The sequence below is a fragment of the Rhinolophus sinicus genome, chromosome 14 (genome assembly GCF_057876585.1).
Source record: "Rhinolophus sinicus isolate RSI-liver-muscle chromosome 14, RSI-T2T, whole genome shotgun sequence".
NCBI lineage: Eukaryota > Metazoa > Chordata > Mammalia > Chiroptera > Rhinolophidae > Rhinolophus > Rhinolophus sinicus.
Genome location: NC_142514.1, coordinates 123624202 through 123642350, shown reverse-complemented (window position 1 = coordinate 123642350; position 18149 = coordinate 123624202). Strand labels below are relative to the sequence as shown.

The window sequence follows — 18149 nt, the reverse complement described above, 5'->3', positions numbered from 1 at the left end:
ATTGGCTGCTGAAAGCCGTGCGAGCGCAAGGAAAACTGCAGCGAGGCTCCGCCCTCGAACAGGAGCCAATCCTGAGGGCCGAGGGGACGAACCCCGGAAGCGAGGTTTGCGGCGGCGATTTTCCCTTGTGTGCGGTGGGTAGCTCTTCCCTCCCCGGGAGCACTCTTCCGTGTTGCGTTGTGCCACCTAAGAACTCCGGGCCTGTAGCGGTGGGTTACCTGTCGACCGCGGCTGCGTCGTGGGTCCCAGGCAGGGCTGGAAGCGCTACTGCGCCCTTGGCTGTTTGCAAGGCCGCCGGAGCGACGCCCGGGCCTGTGAAGTGACCAGCGGTTGCCGGAGGGCCGGGACTGGTGGCCTCCCTTACTCCGACTCCCCAGAGGTAGAACATTCGGATCCTCAGTTTTACAAGCCTTTCCCTGCTTAGCCCTGGATCTCGGGTTCAGCACATCTGTATTGCTTTGTGCTGGCAGCACTAAAATACGGTGCAGTAAACAACAGTGTGCATCTTGATTTAGAAAATCTGGGCTTTCGGTTCCATTGAAGTTCCTTGATCTAGGGCAAGTTGTTTTAATCTATCCGAACCTCAGCGCCTTCACCTGTAAAATGGGGTTTATGGCCCTGCCTGTCCCTGAGTTGTTTGTGAGGAGTTGGCAAATTAGATCACTTTCAAAATGGAATGTGTCCTTTAAGTTAAGACACCCTATTTCTTCCCGGTGGAATATCATCAAGTAAGATTCCTGATTGACTTTTTAAATCCTGAATCGGAGATGGACCTGGGTTTAACTTTTTAAATCAAATTCACCAAGAAAATTTTATATGTAATTTATTGTATCTGGAGCACTAAATTAAAAACTTATGAAAAGGGGGGCTTTATAAAACGGAAAAGGGGGCCTCGAGCTATGCTATAATTTGTTACAATTAACGAGTGAATTTTATGTTATTTACTGGCATTGTTTTATGTGTTGATGTATGATCACTTTTGTGTTGCAAGATTCAGAGACGAGGTTGTGAATAAAGAAAAAAGTGGGAACTGTTAAAACAAGAAAATTCTGATAGTATTGCTGGTAGACTGAAAAGCTGGACAGGCCTCGGAAATTCTTTAGTGAAATCCTTACATTTTACAATCAAGTAATAAGCCCAGAGAAGGTACTACTCATGAGTGATAGATTTAAACTTAAGCTTAATGCTCTTGACACTAGTAATAAACTCGAATGCTGCATTAAGAATGAATACTATTAAACTTACAAAACTAGGTAGAAAGAAAGAAATTTCTTAGGGGTATAACTAACGCAAACTTCTCAGAATCCATTCCAGTCAAAATCAAGCGATAGGGTTTTAATTAAATTTAATTTTGTATTTCTGAATGCCTGTTGTATGAAAGTGGGACATAAATACATGTTAAATATGGTCCCTATCCTTAAACTTACAATGTTTTAAGAGGCTAAAACAAGAACAAAATTAGTAGTAAAATAAGACAATATGTAGCACAAAAAAGGTTAGAGATCTAATTTGGAGGATCAGGAAAGACTTAATGAAAGAGGTAACATCTGAGAAGAGCTCTGCAAGACTGGTAAGGTTGCAACAAATAGTATAGTTGGGAGGCTGAGAAATGGTATTTTTATAAATACATTTTTCAATTACAGTTGACATACAATATTATATCAGTTTCAGGTGTACAACATAGTGATTAGACTTTTGTAAACCTGACATAGTGATCACTCCAATAAATAGAAATGGTATTTTTAAAATATCTATTATTTTCTTAGGTTAAAGTTTAATTATACTGTGTAACTCTGAGCTGATATTGGTTTGTAAATTAATATGGCAGGCTAGCAGAATAAGCATTTCCTTTGGGAAGCCCTCATCCTTTCGGACTGGGTTAATTATGACTCTTCAGCATACTCATTGTGTCTGGATGTGGCCCTATCTTAGTGCTTATCCCCCCTGTCTTTGCCAGTCACCCCAACTAGACAGTAAGCTTCTTGAGGTTAAGACATGGACTTTGTTCATTATTGAATCCCAGTACCCAGAGACTGGCACATCCCAGGCATTCTGCTTATATTTGTTGAACAAAGGAGTGAATGATAGCCAAAATTCAGTTACGAAACAAGAAGTTAACTAAGAACTATAGTTCTCTATCAAAGACTAGAAACACTTTTAAAGCAGTGAATTTTTCCAAGCCTGAAATTATTAAAATAGTAAAAGGATAATTATTACAGATGTCATGATAAAGATACTGTCCTGATAAGAGATTGGGACAGATGTCCTTTAGAGGCTATTCCAGCTCTAAGAATCCCTGATTCTTTGAAGTTTTTTAGGAGCTCAAAGTTTTTGTTTCTGCTGTATCGTATCTATATGTCTAGTTTATAAAAATCATGAATGTGTCTGTATTATAATTTAAAAGCTTCAAGCATTGATCACTCTTAGCATAATACGAAAGTATCTAAACAAATAGATTCAAAATAAGTACAGGTATACCTTGGAGATACTGTGAGTTTGGTTCCAGACCACCACAATAAAGCCGATTGTAATCTTTTTGCTGGTGGAGGGTCTTGCCTTCAATTTGTAAAAAATGCAACATCTGTGAAGCACAATAAAGTGAAGTACTATAAAACGAAGTATGCCTGTACAATGATAGCCACTGAATTAGTAGAAGAAAACAAAACAAAATTAATATTAGGCCATTAAAGATACAGATAACTAAAATTATCAGCTCCAACATTTAGTGAATATAAAGGGTGTCAAGAAACACCAAAGAGTTTAGACAGAGTTTATTTGTGTGTGTTTGCGAGACTTACCTGTGCTTTTGATAAACCTTCAATTACTGTTTTGCTAATAATTTTTGTTTCTGTTTTCAGATCTTGATGAATAAAATAAAGCAGTCATAATTCATCTCTAAAAAGATTATTTATAGCCTGGGATTTGAAATGCTTTGTATTTAGAATTGTAGTAAAAAATGGAAAAAGAGAAAGTAAATGATGACGGAAAACCAGACCCAGAGAATTCCTTGGACTTTTCTGAACACTTTAACCAACTTGAATTGTTGGAAACACATGGACACCTTATTCCCACTGGAACCCAAAGTCTCTGGGTAGGGAATTCTGATGAAGATGAGGAGCAAGATGAAAAAACTGAAGAGTGGTATCAATTGCAAGAAAAAAAAATGGAAAAAGATCCTAGCAAATTGCTCCTTTGGGCTGCCGAAAAAAATCGGGTAAAAAAAAATTTATCAATTAAGAAAGAAACCGTAGTATTGTAGGAAAAGTATTAGATTTGGAGCCAGAACACCTCTCCCTGAACCTCTACTTGGTCTGTAACTTTGGGCAAATCCTATTTTTGAACCTCTATTTTCTTATCAGTAAAAATGGCCACCATAATACCTGCCTCTTTTATGCAGGTTTTTGAGGATCAAATGAGGCAATGTACATGAAAGCACATCTTAAGCTACAAAGAATTAGGTATTTGGGGGGCTTGAAGGATAATTAACTATAAAGATCACAAGCAATCATCTCTATTTTTAAATCATTTATATTAAACCGTTAGGATAATCGTAGAGACAAGTATTTAGGAAAGGGAGGATGGGAACTAACTTTTATTGAATTCCAATTATACAATATGCCTTATTACATTATTGATTTAATCTTCATATATCCCTATAGATAGGTAATAATAGTCTTTTTATAGATTAAGAAATTGAGATTCAGGAATATTAATTTGCCCAGGATCATACAAGTAGGATGATCCAATTTAACATCAAAAGTCTACTTCCACTCAACCACTTCTGCCTTGTTTTGCTAAGTTCCCCCATGTCTCTGTTAGTAAACTCATAACTAAAAAGGTCTTGCATTTTTGGATAGCTTTTTAGCTCACGAGCACACTATCCCACCAGAGGTCCATAGATCAAACTAAAGATCACTTCCTGAAAACACATGTCTAAGGTTGTTTTAGTTAGAAGGAATTGAGCTCTTTATATATTTCTTCGTTACCATTGTATTCTAATAAAGTTTATTTTTAAAAGTTTTTACATTGTGTTTATGTGTATGATACTCCTACTACAGAAAAATCAATCTGTTACTATGTTTTCTTCACAGCAGACATATAAAATACTAAGTACAGTTATAGCCTGTATTACTCATGTAGGACTAAAGCGTTTGTGCAGTAAGCCTTAATTGGACCAGAAGTAAATACATGGTTAGATAGTCAGAGAATCACATTCTTAGAATCAGCAGTTTATATTTAACACCAACTTGTTCATTCTTAAATCAGTTGCCCTCTCCCCTCCAAGAACGAAATCTTGCTTTCAGTTTAAAGTCATCTGCTAAGAAGGAAGTTTTTATTTAACTTAATTAAATCTATAATAGCACCATTAGTCTGCTGAATTTTCTTGGTGTACTTTTCAGTTTTAGCTGGATTTTTAAAAGACGTCTTTTTCTCTCCTCAGCTGACGACAGTGCAGAGACTGCTTGCTGAAAAGGCCACGCATGTGAACACTAGAGATGAGGATAAGTACACCCCTCTTCATCGCGCAGCCTACAGTGGACACTTAAATGTTGTCCGTGAGCTGATAGCACAAGGAGCAGATGTGCACGCGGTGACCGTGGATGGCTGGACACCCCTGCACAGTGCTTGTAAGTGGAATAATACTAGAGTAGCTTCTTTCTTGCTTCAGCATGACGCAGATATCAATGCCCAAACAAAAGGCCTCCTGACCCCCTTGCATCTCGCTGCTGGGAACAGAGACAGCAAAGATACCCTGGAACTTCTCCTGATGAACCGCTACATCAAACCAGGTCTGAAGAACAACCTGGAAGAAACAGCATTTGATATCGCCAGGAGGACCAGTATCTATGAGTACCTCTTTGAAATTGTGGAAGGCTGCACAAATTCTTCACCTCAGTCTTAACGCTTCTGATCCTTTTAAGTTTCGAAGTACCAGTGCCTCTTCTGTGTGAGATGTGAAAAATCCCCGTAATACAAAGTTGACATCAAACATCTTACAACAAAATATTCAGTGGTATTCATTATATAAATTCCTTCCAAGTGAATTGCCTGACCTTGATGTCAGAAGTGTTTTGAGAGTTGTTTGCGTTGATCTTTAATGATTTCTGTGGAGTGTGTAATTTTTATCAGAAATAATTTTAACTATACTTAAAAACCTGTCACGGGTGGTATGGAAAACTAATGATATTTTTGGTGCTGATCCAAGAAAAATGTATTTTTAAATATTCCCCATCCTGGATCTTTGTTAAAGGTTTTTGTGAAAGTACTTAGTATACTGACATGTATTTTTATAAGGTAAGGTAACTCAGAATTTAATTTAAAAGTCTTCAGTATACTGGTGCAGTTCAGCTCTCTCCACTGTGTTACCATAGCCATTTGCTTTAATTTTAAACCGTAAGAACTAACATAGTGTCTTGAATCTTCCTAAGTTAAAAAAACACGATGTTTGTCTTTTAGAACCTAGACCATTTCAGGAAAGTAGTTAGCTGGGTGTTTAATCCATGAATGTTGTATACTGCCTCCCCTACCACAATTCACACAATCCTATGGACAGTCCTACCTCACCCGGGTCCACCTACATAATCCTTATTCTCCTGGTGAGTCAGCGTGACCTTTCAGATATGAACACAATGATACCTTGGTCCAAGAGATCGTAATGTATCTACTATCTTGCTGGTTTTACCTGCCTAAGCCTCCTGATTCGGTCACTGCTTATATAGTCTCTCAAGTTCACAAAAAGTACTGATTGTTCTAGGGTCCTCACTTTATACAAACCTTATAAAGGGAAAGAGACAAGGGAAAAGGAATTCCACGAGTGAGGGGATGATTATTAGGGCTAGAACCACAAAGTGGCTCAGGCTTTTTAAAAAAGCCACAGTGTGGATAGTGACAAAAGCATAAATACAAGTATTCAAAGAAATAAAAGTTTCAAACAACAAAAAAGGCCATGAATTCTTTTTTTACCTGTATACATCTTCCTTGGATCCATAACATATTTATTCATCAGCATACATTTATTTAATCTCTACTCTGCGCCTCTCCAGCAGTGGTTTCCCGTTGGCTACCTAGCCCCTCTGTGACTATTCCCAAAGGGATTTCCCTTAACTTTTCGACACAAGAACACACTAGAGAAAGGGAACTACATCAGTGGCTCTTCAGTTATAATTTTTAAATGTTCACCAAGGTTTGTCTCTTTTGAGTCAGCCCTTAGGACCCAATCATCCTAGACTAAGTAAGAATGTTATTTAATCAAATATGTGGGGCAATATTAGCTTAGAACAAAATTGGATCATCTCAGAAAAGTTAAAAATAATATATGAACTGAATCATTGTGATAAACAGGATCTCAAGAGTTAGGAGAGCTTCAATTTTTCGTGATCTCTGGCGAGGAGATGCCTGGGTTTCAGGGTATCAACATCAATGACAGGAGTTTTGGTAGAAAGTGAGAGGTCACTTTCTGTTTGATCTGGCCCAATTTAGTGAAACCAAATGGCAGGTAAGCTGATAGTGACAGTAGAATAGGACCCCATCTATCCCAGTAGACTGCTAATTGAGACTGCCTAGTTAGCTTAAAATCCCAGAGCCAATAGCTCCTTTATTAATTGGGAATGAGTTGCATCCATGATATTATGTAAGTGTCCCACTTAAGTATGGAGCCAAAGAAGCCACCTCATTTCGGATCAGGAGCTAAGATGTGACTACTCCCTTGTTTCCAGGCCTCAACACAACCAGTGCATGGAAATCCCTGAGGACAGAAATTAGATTGCTTCCTTTACTTTCCTTAGTAGACTCTTCTGTCTGCAGAGGTATTTACTAATGCTTTTGACTATGTTACTTACCTGTACTTTCCAATTTGCTTTAAGAAGGCTAAATAGCTGTTTGCAAACAAAATTTTCTCTAATCCTACAAACTTTACCCAAAGACTTAAAAAAATCTATGTTTTTCACAACCAAGGGCTTAATTGTGATTAAGTTACACACTTGAAGAAGAGGTAACTTTTTGTCATTGTTCAATGGACACATCATAATTCTTATGCCCAGCGTGAAATTAGTTGGCTTTGCTTTTTTAATCTTAAATACGCTTCTCCAGGGGACTTTCTGGCCCACAACCTACCACAGTGATGGGATTTAGAGTCTTTGGATGTGAAAACATCCATTTATTTCTATTTGTCGACATCAATTACCACATCCCCAACTATACTAAATCATGATCAAAAGAGGCCCAGAGAAGTAACCCTTGCTCTTGAGACTTATGTCCAATACCAAAAGGAAACCTCTGGATTAATTTTGGATTTCTGATCACATATACCACCTTCACCCTACCTGAAATGGCTCTAGGAATTTATGGAACTGCTTTGGCTCAGGGAGGTACAAAATATGATCATAAAACAACTGCTTATGCCTTTACAGTAGTTAGTATCGTGGGATGCTCTGGTCTCTATAGGATTACCAGATAACCATTCAACGTGTGTCATATGAAGTGCTTTCTCTAAAGGGAGATTAAGATCTCTGTTTATTAAGTTCAGAAGACAGTAATCTAAGAAGGATTGAGTGCTGCTTACTGATGATTGAAATTCCTAAAAATTTCCCTTTGGAGCCCTAAAATTTCACTTCTGGGAACCTAAGTAGAAATAGTCTAAATCAGTACTATCACAAAGAAACAATGAGAGCCACATATGTAATTTAGTTTTTTTCTAGTAGCCACATTAAAAACAGGTGAAATTAGTTTTAATAATACATATTATTTAACATAATCCAAAATACTCATTTCAACATGGGATAAATATTTAAAAATTACTGTTGTTATTTTACTGTTTTTGATAGTATGCGTCTTCAAAATATTTTATGTATTTTATGGCACATCAGTTCAGACTAGCCACGTTTGACTCGTGGCTTTTCTATTGGACAGTGCAGGTCCAGATACCTGAAATGTTCCCTGGAGGCACAGCAGAATGGTTAGGAGGAAGAGCATTAAACTCTGAGTCAGACACATCTGAGTTCAAATCCTGGCTACCACCCATGTGTGACTTTGGGTAAATAACCTCAGTGTCTCATATAAAATGGAGATAATATCTATCTTGTTACAGTTTTCTAAGGAATGAGCTATAATGTATATAAGGTACCTATTACATGATAGGTACTCAAAACGTGGTACTGAGTGGTTCCTTTGCCCAGCATTGCAAGCAGGAATGCCCTTCCTGTTTTGGATAGTTGGATCCTTGAAGATCCCAAACTCTCCCTTTTATATTCCTGTATATAGTTCCCTCTTATGGCTTCCAGTAAAGTATGCAGCATAGAGCGTTTTTCAAGAATCTAAACATCTCCACACCTAGAAAACAACTACCCCATCTTAAAAGGCCCCTGACAGGTGTCAAAGATCTCCAACAGAAGAAAAACCTCAAGACATAAGCAAAATAAAGCAAAAGAATTTCAGCAAATAATTATAAGAATTTAAAAGATAAGAGATTCTGAGTGAACGTGTATTTCCAGAATGGATCCAGGACCTTGAAACTGAGAATGGCTTATTGCTCACTCTATGTGCAGCTTCTCAGGGCCTATCAAATGAGTTTCTCTGTGAATTTATACCAAATTTTCCCCCTTTTCAGGGTGGGTCTTGTTAACACTGAGCAAATGGAATAAAAACACAAAAATACTCATTTTTGGTTTATCACTTGAATTAATCAAAACTGAAGTAAATCTAATAGTTCTCACTATGAATTTAATGAAATTGCCATGCCCATGACGACAGGGTTTGTAGGCCAGAAAATCTGCTTAATGAAATATATAGCTTATAAAAATCGAAAAGCAAGCTGCTGCCTAATTTTATTTTCCTTCCTTCCCTTTCTATTATAATAGGTTCAGCTTTTCATCTCTACTAGATGTACAATAGTTGAAAATTAAGAAAATATCATGGGAGAATTAATGTGAGTTTATTAGGGGCACTGTCTCTCGAGCAGTCATTAGAATTCTGTTTTCAGACACAGCTGCCTTAAACAGAGGCAACTTTTAGCAACCAAAAAGATGAGAAAGTGAGCCTACCATTATTTAAAAACTCAGATGCCTATCAGGGTTTTCCAGACCCAAATTTAATAACTCAAATAGAAAACATCTTTACTGAAGGGATCAACTCTAGGACCAAGACGTAGCTGTGCTGTGAAAATCCTACTAAGACGTAATACCAGACTTACCAGACAAAAAGCACTCGAGTTCAGATTTGCTTTTGCATATTTCTTATTTGAAGACAGGCAAGTCTTGTAAGAAGAATCAAAAGGAAGAATCGTATATTAGGGTCCTTTCATCCATTCTTTTGATTTTATTCTTCACCCTTAGATAGTGAGGAGGTTTTGGAGTCCATCTGGAGAGGTAATTGCATGTCAGGGATTCTCACACTATTGACATTAGAGGCAAACAGTTCTTTGCTGTGGGGCATCCTGTGCATTGCAGAATCTTGAGTAGCCCTCTTGGCCTCTGTTCCCTAGACACCAGCAGCACCTCCCACTTCCCTTCCGCACTTATGAAAACCAAACATGTCTCCAGACATTGCTGAACGTGCCCTGTTCTATGTCATCAAAAGTAAGGCAAGAGATTTCATAACTTGGCTAGCCTCAAAGCTGTTTTATTAGCATGCAATTACATTTTATTTAAAGCACCTTCTCCTTTGATTCCAAATATTCATCAGTGTACATTCAAAAGTTACATAATCATTAATTCTATTTAAAATTTTTAGTATTTTATTAATGAGATCATTTAAACACATTTAAAAATTGGGCTAAAACGTACAGTTAGGGTAAGAAAACTTCCACACAGTGTCATTTGTAAGAAAAACTCCCAGGTTTGGCCTCTAGGAAATGTACCCCTTAGATCAGATGAATTTAGAGAAATTCTAACTTCTGGGTATTAATGGAAATGATAACCAAATCCTGATTTTCAATAGGTTGCTCCACTAAAGTGTAAATTTTTTATTGCATTGTTGGATAAAATGCTATAAAGTTGATACACAGCCTTTTTAGTTCTAGAAAAGAAGGATAAGCAAAGCGAACAGCTTTTGTCAGAGAAGCGTGAAGTGGGGAGGGAGCTAACAGGTTCCAGGCATAAAACTGGGGAAATAGATGATAATCTCTTAATGTCATTGCAGATCTAAAATTCTTTTAGTTATTTAAATAGAAAAATAATATGGTATAATTTATTTTGGCAATTACTTTCACTTTAAAAATTAATTCTTGGGGTGGGCGGTTAGTTCAGTTGGTTAGAGCACGGTGCTAATAACACCAAGGTTGCCGGTTCAATCCCCGTATGGGCCACTGTGAGCTGCGCCCTCCTTAAAAAAATAAAAATTAAGAAATAAAAATAAAAATTAATTATAAGATGAAATATGTCAAAACCATAATGTAAAAATATTCTACATTTAAAAAAATTCTACATTTGTTAATCAGCCTTCCTTCCCCACTCATCTTTTATGTAATGCACGAATGAAGCAATCTCATCTGATCTTGTTTATGAAAGTTCTTGTATATCCAAGATGTGATACACCAAACCACTGTGATAATATTCATGGCTAACAATTGAGTGCTTACTGTGTGTCAACTGTACTGTAGGTGCTCACAGTAACCCCGTAAGGCAGATGCCATTGTACACATGAGGAAATTGGGCTTATGAAGTTTAAGTAAATCACCCATTGTTATGAACTGTTTCCAGAAAGCTCACATTCAAATATTATAGCTTTTCATCTATCGTGTCCTTGAATGTTACTATCCGTGTACCACCAGTTAGTCTATCAAATAATCGTAACAAAAAATTCCATTTTCTTTAATATTATTTTACATCATTTATTTATGACAGTGTTTGAGGGCATAAAATGTACCACTATTAGGAATAAATTGCCTTTTATATCATAAAACACAAACAAACAAAAATTCCATTAAATCATAAGAGCCAAAGCAATTTTTAAAACGAAAAATAAAGTTGGGTGATTTATACAACCTGATTTCAAAACCAACTGTGAAACAGCAATATCAAGACAGTGTAGTATTGGGTGAATAGACATATAGAGCGATAGAACAGAATAGGGTCGAGAAATAGATCCAGATAGAAATGCTCAATTTATTTTTGACAAAATTGTTAGAGATTTCAGTGAGGTATTTTCTTAAACAGTGCTGGACCAACTGAATATCCATTTGGGGGGGAAATTAACTCATTTCTAGACAGCAGAGCAGTGGTTGCCTGGTGACAGGTATGGCAATAGGACTGCAAAAGCGCAGAAAGAATCTTTTGGAGATGGTGGAAATGTTCTGTATTTTGATTGTGGTGGTAGCTTTGCAGATGTTTACACCTGCCCAAGCCATTAAATTCTATGCATTAAATGGAATGCAGTTTTTACACATAACTTATTCTTCAATAAAGTTGATTTTTAAAAGTAGGTATCCAGCGCTAACTAATTTCATCCTCTCATTTTCCATAGCAAGTAGGGACATATGAGGACCTCGTCATCAAATTCTAAGGATGTATCTCCCTTGGGGCTGCAGAGTCCAGTGAGTTATCCAAAAACATAGATTTCACCAATTCACTGGAATTTTAAAATCCTGAGTAAAATGCCCTTTGTAATTGGAAGGAGCAGTTTTTCCATTAAATGATAGGGTAGGAAACAAAATAATTGCAAAAGTTGGTGCAAAAGTAATGGCAGTTTAAAAGGTTAAACATAATTGCAAAAACCGCAGTTACTTTTGCACCAACCTAATACTTAGCTGAAGAGAAAAAAGCAATACATTTAATCATCCATTGCTTATTCAATTGCCTTGTTACTAAGCAGAAAAGACTGAGATGATTTCTGTAGATGTATTCAAAATCTATAGGATTAATCACAAAATGTAAAAGTCTACTTAGTTTTTGCTAATATACCGTTAAGTAATACAAAGTAATATATTAACTCTAGTAATACGTTAAATTTTTATTTCTTTGATAAAGACCTCAATGATGTTTTACATTAAATATAATTTTTAACTTTTTACGAAAAAAAAATTAGGCTTGGGTTTTGCCTCCATCTAGTGGATATGTTGGTCTTTTACATTTAATTAAAATGAAAGAAGGACAAGTCGTCCTGTTTCTGTTGTTCATTTTTAATTTTTTTGGAATTAAAAAAAGAAAAATAGTAGTAACAGTCCCTAGATAAAACAGCAAATTTTACACTAATTTTTATCAATAATTTATCCCTCCAAAATTTGAGTGGTGCATAACTGAAAACAGACATATAATGATTAGAAAACCAAAAGGCATTAGGAGAAGAAAGGAAATACACCACCTAAATTAATAGTATGGTTACTTCAATTGACAATTAAATTATCTCCAAGCTTTTGATATTGGAGACAAAAACAGAAAAAAACCCACAATTGCATAATTCTTTATTATTTGATCAAAATAAACCACACTTTTTTATGAGTAAAATAATTTTCAGACCAATTTTTTCTAACTAAAATATGCTTAATTTTATATAGTCTGTAGAGGTATAGAAAACACAGTAAAGTTCAGAAATCTTGATGAATTCTACAGAGGGAACACACCCATGTAATTATGACCCAGATCTAGATATAGAACACAACCAGCAACCCAAAAGTCTACTTCGTGCTCCCTCTCAGTGCTCCTTGAAAGGGAACCACTATTCTAATTTCTGTCACAATTGTTTCATTTTGCCTACATAAATGGAGTCATTTATTATGTATATTTTTGTGTTTGCTTCTTTCAATCAATAATACATCTATGAGATTCATCCATATTTTTGCATGTAGCAGAGGTTTTTTTCATTGCTGTAGAGTATTCCATGATTTAATACATACAATACTTTACACACACACACAATACTATACACACACACAATACTACACACACACACACACACACACACACACATTGTTGATTTCTGAAGGACCTTTGAATTCTTTCCAGTTTGGGGCTTTTATGAATAGTGCTGGCATGAATGTTTTAGAATATGGTTTTGGTGTACACATTACACACTTTTGTACATACCTAGTGTTAGGACTGCTAGGCCATAGAGTATATTTATATTCAGCTTTAATAAAAATTGTCAAAACCGTTCTCCAAAATGGTGTACCAATTTACACTCTTAGCAGCAATGAATGCAAGTTCCAATTGTTCTATATCCTTCCAACTCTTCCTACTGCCACCTTGTTGGGTTTTTTAAATAGCCATTCTAGTAGGTATGTAGTAATATCTCATTGTACGTTTAATTTGCAATTTTTTGATGACTAATGATGTGGAGCAATTTTTTAGGTGCTGATTGGCCACCTAGATCTCTTCGTTTGTGAAGTGCTTGTTCATCTCTCTCCATTTTCTTATTAGGTTGTGTGCCCTTTTCTTATTGATTTGTAGGAGTTCTTTATGTATTCTGGACACTAGTCATTTGTTGGATATATGGATTGCAAAAATGTTCTTCCAATTTGTGGCTTGCATTTTCACTCTCTTAATGGTGATTTCATGAAGAGAATATCTTAATTTTAATGACTGTTAATTTATCAATTTTCATTATGGTTAGCGCTTTTTGTTTCCTTTTTAAGAAATGCTTGGCTACCCTAAGATCATGAACATATTTTTCATTGTTCTTTTCTAACTTTAGGATTTTACCTTTAGTGCTATAATCCATTTTGAGTTGATATTTATGTTTAGTGTGCGATAGGAGTCAAGGTTCATTTTTTCCCATATGAATATCCAATTTATCCAATACCACTTATTAAAAAGATTACCACCACCACCACCCCACAGCCACCCACACACACATACACACACTACATTGCAGTGACACCTTTGTTATACATCTGGTGATCATTTATAGTTGGGTCTGTTTCTAAACTCTATTTTGTTCCATTGATCTAGCTTTCCTTCAATACCACAGTTTTAATACTGTAGCTCGACAGTAAATCTTGCTATCTGGTAATATAAATGTTCCAACTTTGCTTTTATTCTTCAAGGTTGCTTTTGCCATTCTTGGCCCTTTGCGTTTCCTTTTCAGTTTTAGAATCCTTTTTCAGTTTCTATTTTGAAACAGCCCTGCTGAGATTTAGATTGGAGTTATATAATACATCAATATGAGGAAAATTAACATCATTATAATATTGTTACAATTCTTGAAAATAACATATTCCTTCATTTATTTAGATATTCATGAATTTTTCTTGATAATGTTTTAGAGTATATAAGCGGAGGTTTTTTCTTAGATTTATTCTTATGTATTTGGTGGCTTTTAATGCTATTATATATATACTGTTTTTTACATTCCATTTTCTATTTATTTGTTGCTGTATAGAAGAATAAAATTTATTTTTCTTTATTGACTATGTCCAGTGACCTTAATAAGTTTATTAATTTTAATAGTTTATACATTCATTTGAATTTTCTATGTGCACAACCATGTTGACTAATAATAAAAACAGTTTAATTTCTTCCTTTTTAAAAAATGTTCTTAATGCAGAAAATTACATTACATGATTTTCAAATGTTAAACAAATCTTGCATCTCTAGAACAATCACAGCTTTATTATGGTGTTATCCATTTTTTAACATGCTAGGTTATATTTGCTAATATTTTATTTAGTATTTGAATAAGTCTTCATGAGGGAAATTAACCTATTCTTTTCCTTTTTTGTAGTGTTCTTTCAGATTTTGTATAAAGACAAGTTGAGAAATATTAACATTTTTTTTCTAACTCCTGGAATAGTTTGGGTAGGATTGTTGTTATATCATTCTTAAATGTTTGGAAGAATTCAATAGTGAGGCTTTAGGTTTTCTTTGTGGGACAGGTTTTAATTTTGAATTCAGTATCTTTAGTAGTTATATTTCTATAACTACTTCTATTAAGGTTATATTTCTTCCTGTGCCCATTTTGGAAAGTTGTGTTTTCTTAAGTGATTTGTACACTTCATTAAAATTGTCAAATTTACTAGCATCAAATTATTCATAATATCTTAATACCTTTTTAATGTCTATAAGACATTAAGGAGTCATTCAATAAATACCTATTAAATGAACAAACAATGCAGAGATAAGTGCAGCTGCTTGAGATAAAGGAGCATCTGCTCTGTCTCTAGGTGCTGAAATCTACTGGATTAGATGATCTCTCAGCTTCTCACTGCTCCGAAGTTTCATGACTGGGATGATCAACCAGCAGTTAGCAATGTGAGATTGGAGTCAGGATAAAGATTGGTTCTGAAGATATTTAAGAGGCACAGCACCTTAAGGTGCTAATAACAGTGTTGGGATGGAATGAAATAGCAAGAGGAGAGCAAAGAGCAAAGAGGGGACATGAAGGAATGTCTAAATTGATGAGTTTGGAATGCTGAAAAGAATGGTGACAGTAACAGGGATATGACCACTAGAGAGATAGCTAGAAAGTCAGGAAAATGCAGTTTTGGAAATCAAGAAGAGACTTTCAAGGAAAATGGGGTATAAATCACTGTTAAATTCTGTGAGAGAGGTAAAAAGACAGGAGAGAGCATATCTCGATTTGGAAAGTAAGACGTACTTGCCAACCTTCAAAAGACTGAATTCAATAAAGTGGTGAGAGTGGAAACAGACTATTGGTAATTAAAAAGTGAATTGGGTGTGAGCAACTGGAGACCAAATGATCTTGTCAAGAAAATAGGTCACAAAGGAAAAGTAGAATCATATAAGCTTGAACTATTTAGCTTGGCAAAGGGAAGGATTTTATATTTTTGAATAGAAATTAAATAATCAGTATAGGGATAAGGAAAGAAACAATCAATATACAGAAGATAAATAATAGCAATCTGGAGGCGTTTCAAGTGGGAAACTACAGAATGGGACAAAGTATTTGCAAATCATGTGTCAGATAAAAGGTTAATATCCAGAATATAGAGAGATATTTGTTCACCCACATCAGTTACAGCATTATTCAGAATAGCCAAGAGGTGGAAGCAACTCAAATGTCCATCGACAGATGAATGAATAAAGAAAATGTAGTATATACATAAATTGGATTATTATTAAGTGTTAAAACAGAAGAAAATCCTGTCACATGCTACAAAAGAGATGACTTTTGAGGTCATTATGCTAAATGAAGTAAGCCAGTCACAATAAGATAAATACTGTATGATTTTACTCATATGAGATCTAAAGTATTCAAACTCAAAGACACAAAAAATAGAATGGGTTGTTGCCAGGGGTTGAAAGGAGGGGGAAATACGAAGTTGTTTTCCAATGAGTATAAAGTCTCTGTTTTGCAAGATGAAAAAGTTCTAGAGATCTGTTACACAACAATATAAGTATACGTAACACTTAAAAATAATCAAGGTGATTAAAAAAAACTACTAGTCATATAAAAAACATCATTTCAAATGTTTGTGGTTGTCAAAATGCCCTAAGTAGTCTCACAGATTAAATTTACAAGTAAATGTTACAATACAGATTTATAAAATAAGTATTTAGAAAAGATAATTGACTGTTTAAACAAATTATTAACAATTTTTATAGAGTTTATGACATATAGGTTGGCAAGTACGTCTTACTTTCCAAATGTATATCAACAATTATATAATGGCTGGAAGGGAAAAACGGAAGGTTCTTAAACTAGACCTGAAGTGGTATACTATCTTTTGAAGGTAGCCTGCAAAAAGTTAAAGATGTACACTATAAACACTAAAGCAACTAATGAAAAAACACAGCAAATGGTTACAGCTAACCTTCATGATAAATACACTCAGTAGACTAGGGAAAAAAGGGAACTTCCTCAACCTGATAAAGGGCATCTATAAAATCCCACAACTAACATCATACTTAATGGTCAAAGACTGAATGCTTTCTCTCTGAGGTCAAGAACAAGACAAGGATGTCTGCTCTCACCACTTCAATTAGACATTATACTGGAGATTCCAGCCAGGACATTTAGGCAAGAAAATAAAATAAAAGGCATCCAGATTGGAAAAGAAGTGAAAATGCATCTATTTGCAGATGATAGGATCTTGTATATAGAAAGGCATAAGGAATCCCCTAGAGAAACTATTAGAACTAATAAATACATTTAGCAGTGCCCCAGAATACAAGATCAATATACAGAAATCAATTGTATGTCTAAACATTACCAATGAGCAAACTGAAAATTACATTAAGAAAATTTCATTTACAATACAATCGAAAAGAATAAAATACTTGGAAATAAATTTAACAAGACATGGAAAACTTTTGCTCTGAGAACTACAAAACATCTATGAAAGCAATTAAAGTAGTACTAAATGTTGTTACTAAGCGCCGAACTTGGAGGCCTCAACACTTTTGATTTTAAAACTTACTGTGTTAATCAAGACAGTGTGGTATTGGCATAAGGATAGACATATAGATCAATGGGATAGAATTGAGGGTCCAGAAATAAACCCTCACGTTTATGAACCATTGACTTTGACGAGGGTGTCAAGATAATTCAATGGAGGAAAAAATAGCCTTTTCAACAAATGGTTCTGGGAAAACTAGATACCCACATGCAAAAGAATGAAGATGGACTCCTACTTACATCACACTATAACGTTAGTACAAAAATTAACTCCAAATGGTCAAAGATCTAAATGTAAGAGTTAAAACCATGGAACTCTTAGAAGAAAGCATAGGGGGGACATCTTCATGTTATCGAATTCAGCAGTGATTTCTTGGATATGACACCAAAAGCATAGGTATCAAATGAAAAAATAGATAAATCGGATTACATTAAAATTAAAACATCTTAAAATCAAAGACACTGTCAACAAAGTAAAAAGGCAACCCATAGAATGGGAGAAAATATTTTTAAACCATGGTAAGAGATTAATATCCAAAACATACGTATAAAGAACTCCTACAACTCAACAACAAAGAACACAATTCAAAAATGGGCAAAATTCTTGAATAGACATTTCTCCAAGGAACATATACAAATAGCCTATAACCACATAAAAAGATGCTCAACATCACTAGTCATTAAGGAATGCAAATGGAAACAACACAGAGCTATCACTTCACACTAATTAGGATAGCTAGGGAGGAAGGAAGGAAGAAAGGGAGGAAGGAAGGAAGGGAGGAAAGAAAAAGAGAAAAGAACAAATGTTGGCAAGGATGTAGAGAAATTGAAAGCCTTGTGAGTTGCTGGTGGGAATGTAAATT

The 18149-nt window shown here is 35.2% G+C and overlaps 1 protein-coding gene across 3 annotated transcripts; it reads left to right on the top strand.

Annotated features, from left to right (window-relative positions):
• Nucleotides 1–5: 5 nt before the first annotated feature.
• Nucleotides 6–6933, top strand: ANKRD49 (ankyrin repeat domain 49). 3 transcript variants are annotated; one of them, XM_019737566.3, is made up of 3 exons: nt 6–134; nt 2859–3214; nt 4442–6933. In XM_019737566.3, exons 2-3 carry the CDS (start codon nt 2957–2959, stop codon nt 4901–4903), a joined length of 720 nt encoding a protein of 239 aa, XP_019593125.3. In that variant the 5' UTR covers nt 6–134; nt 2859–2956; the 3' UTR covers nt 4904–6933. The 3 variants fall into 3 exon arrangements, with proteins under 3 accessions (XP_019593125.3, XP_019593124.3, XP_088647629.1); XM_019737565.3 differs by having other exon boundaries at nt 104–379; nt 4442–5943; XM_088791503.1 differs by lacking the exon at nt 6–134 and adding an exon at nt 590–728 and having other exon boundaries at nt 4442–5042.
• Nucleotides 6934–18149: the final 11216 nt, after the last annotated feature.

Excerpts from the sequence above, each read along its gene's own strand:
- ANKRD49 (XM_019737566.3), top strand. The coding sequence starts at position 2,957 with ATGGAAAAAGAGAAAGTAAATGATGACGGAAAACCAGACCCAGAGAAT. Across the intron at positions 3,215-4,441 it reads GGGCTGCCGAAAAAAATCGG|CTGACGACAGTGCAGAGACT; the intron begins GTAAAAAAAAAT and ends TTCTCTCCTCAG.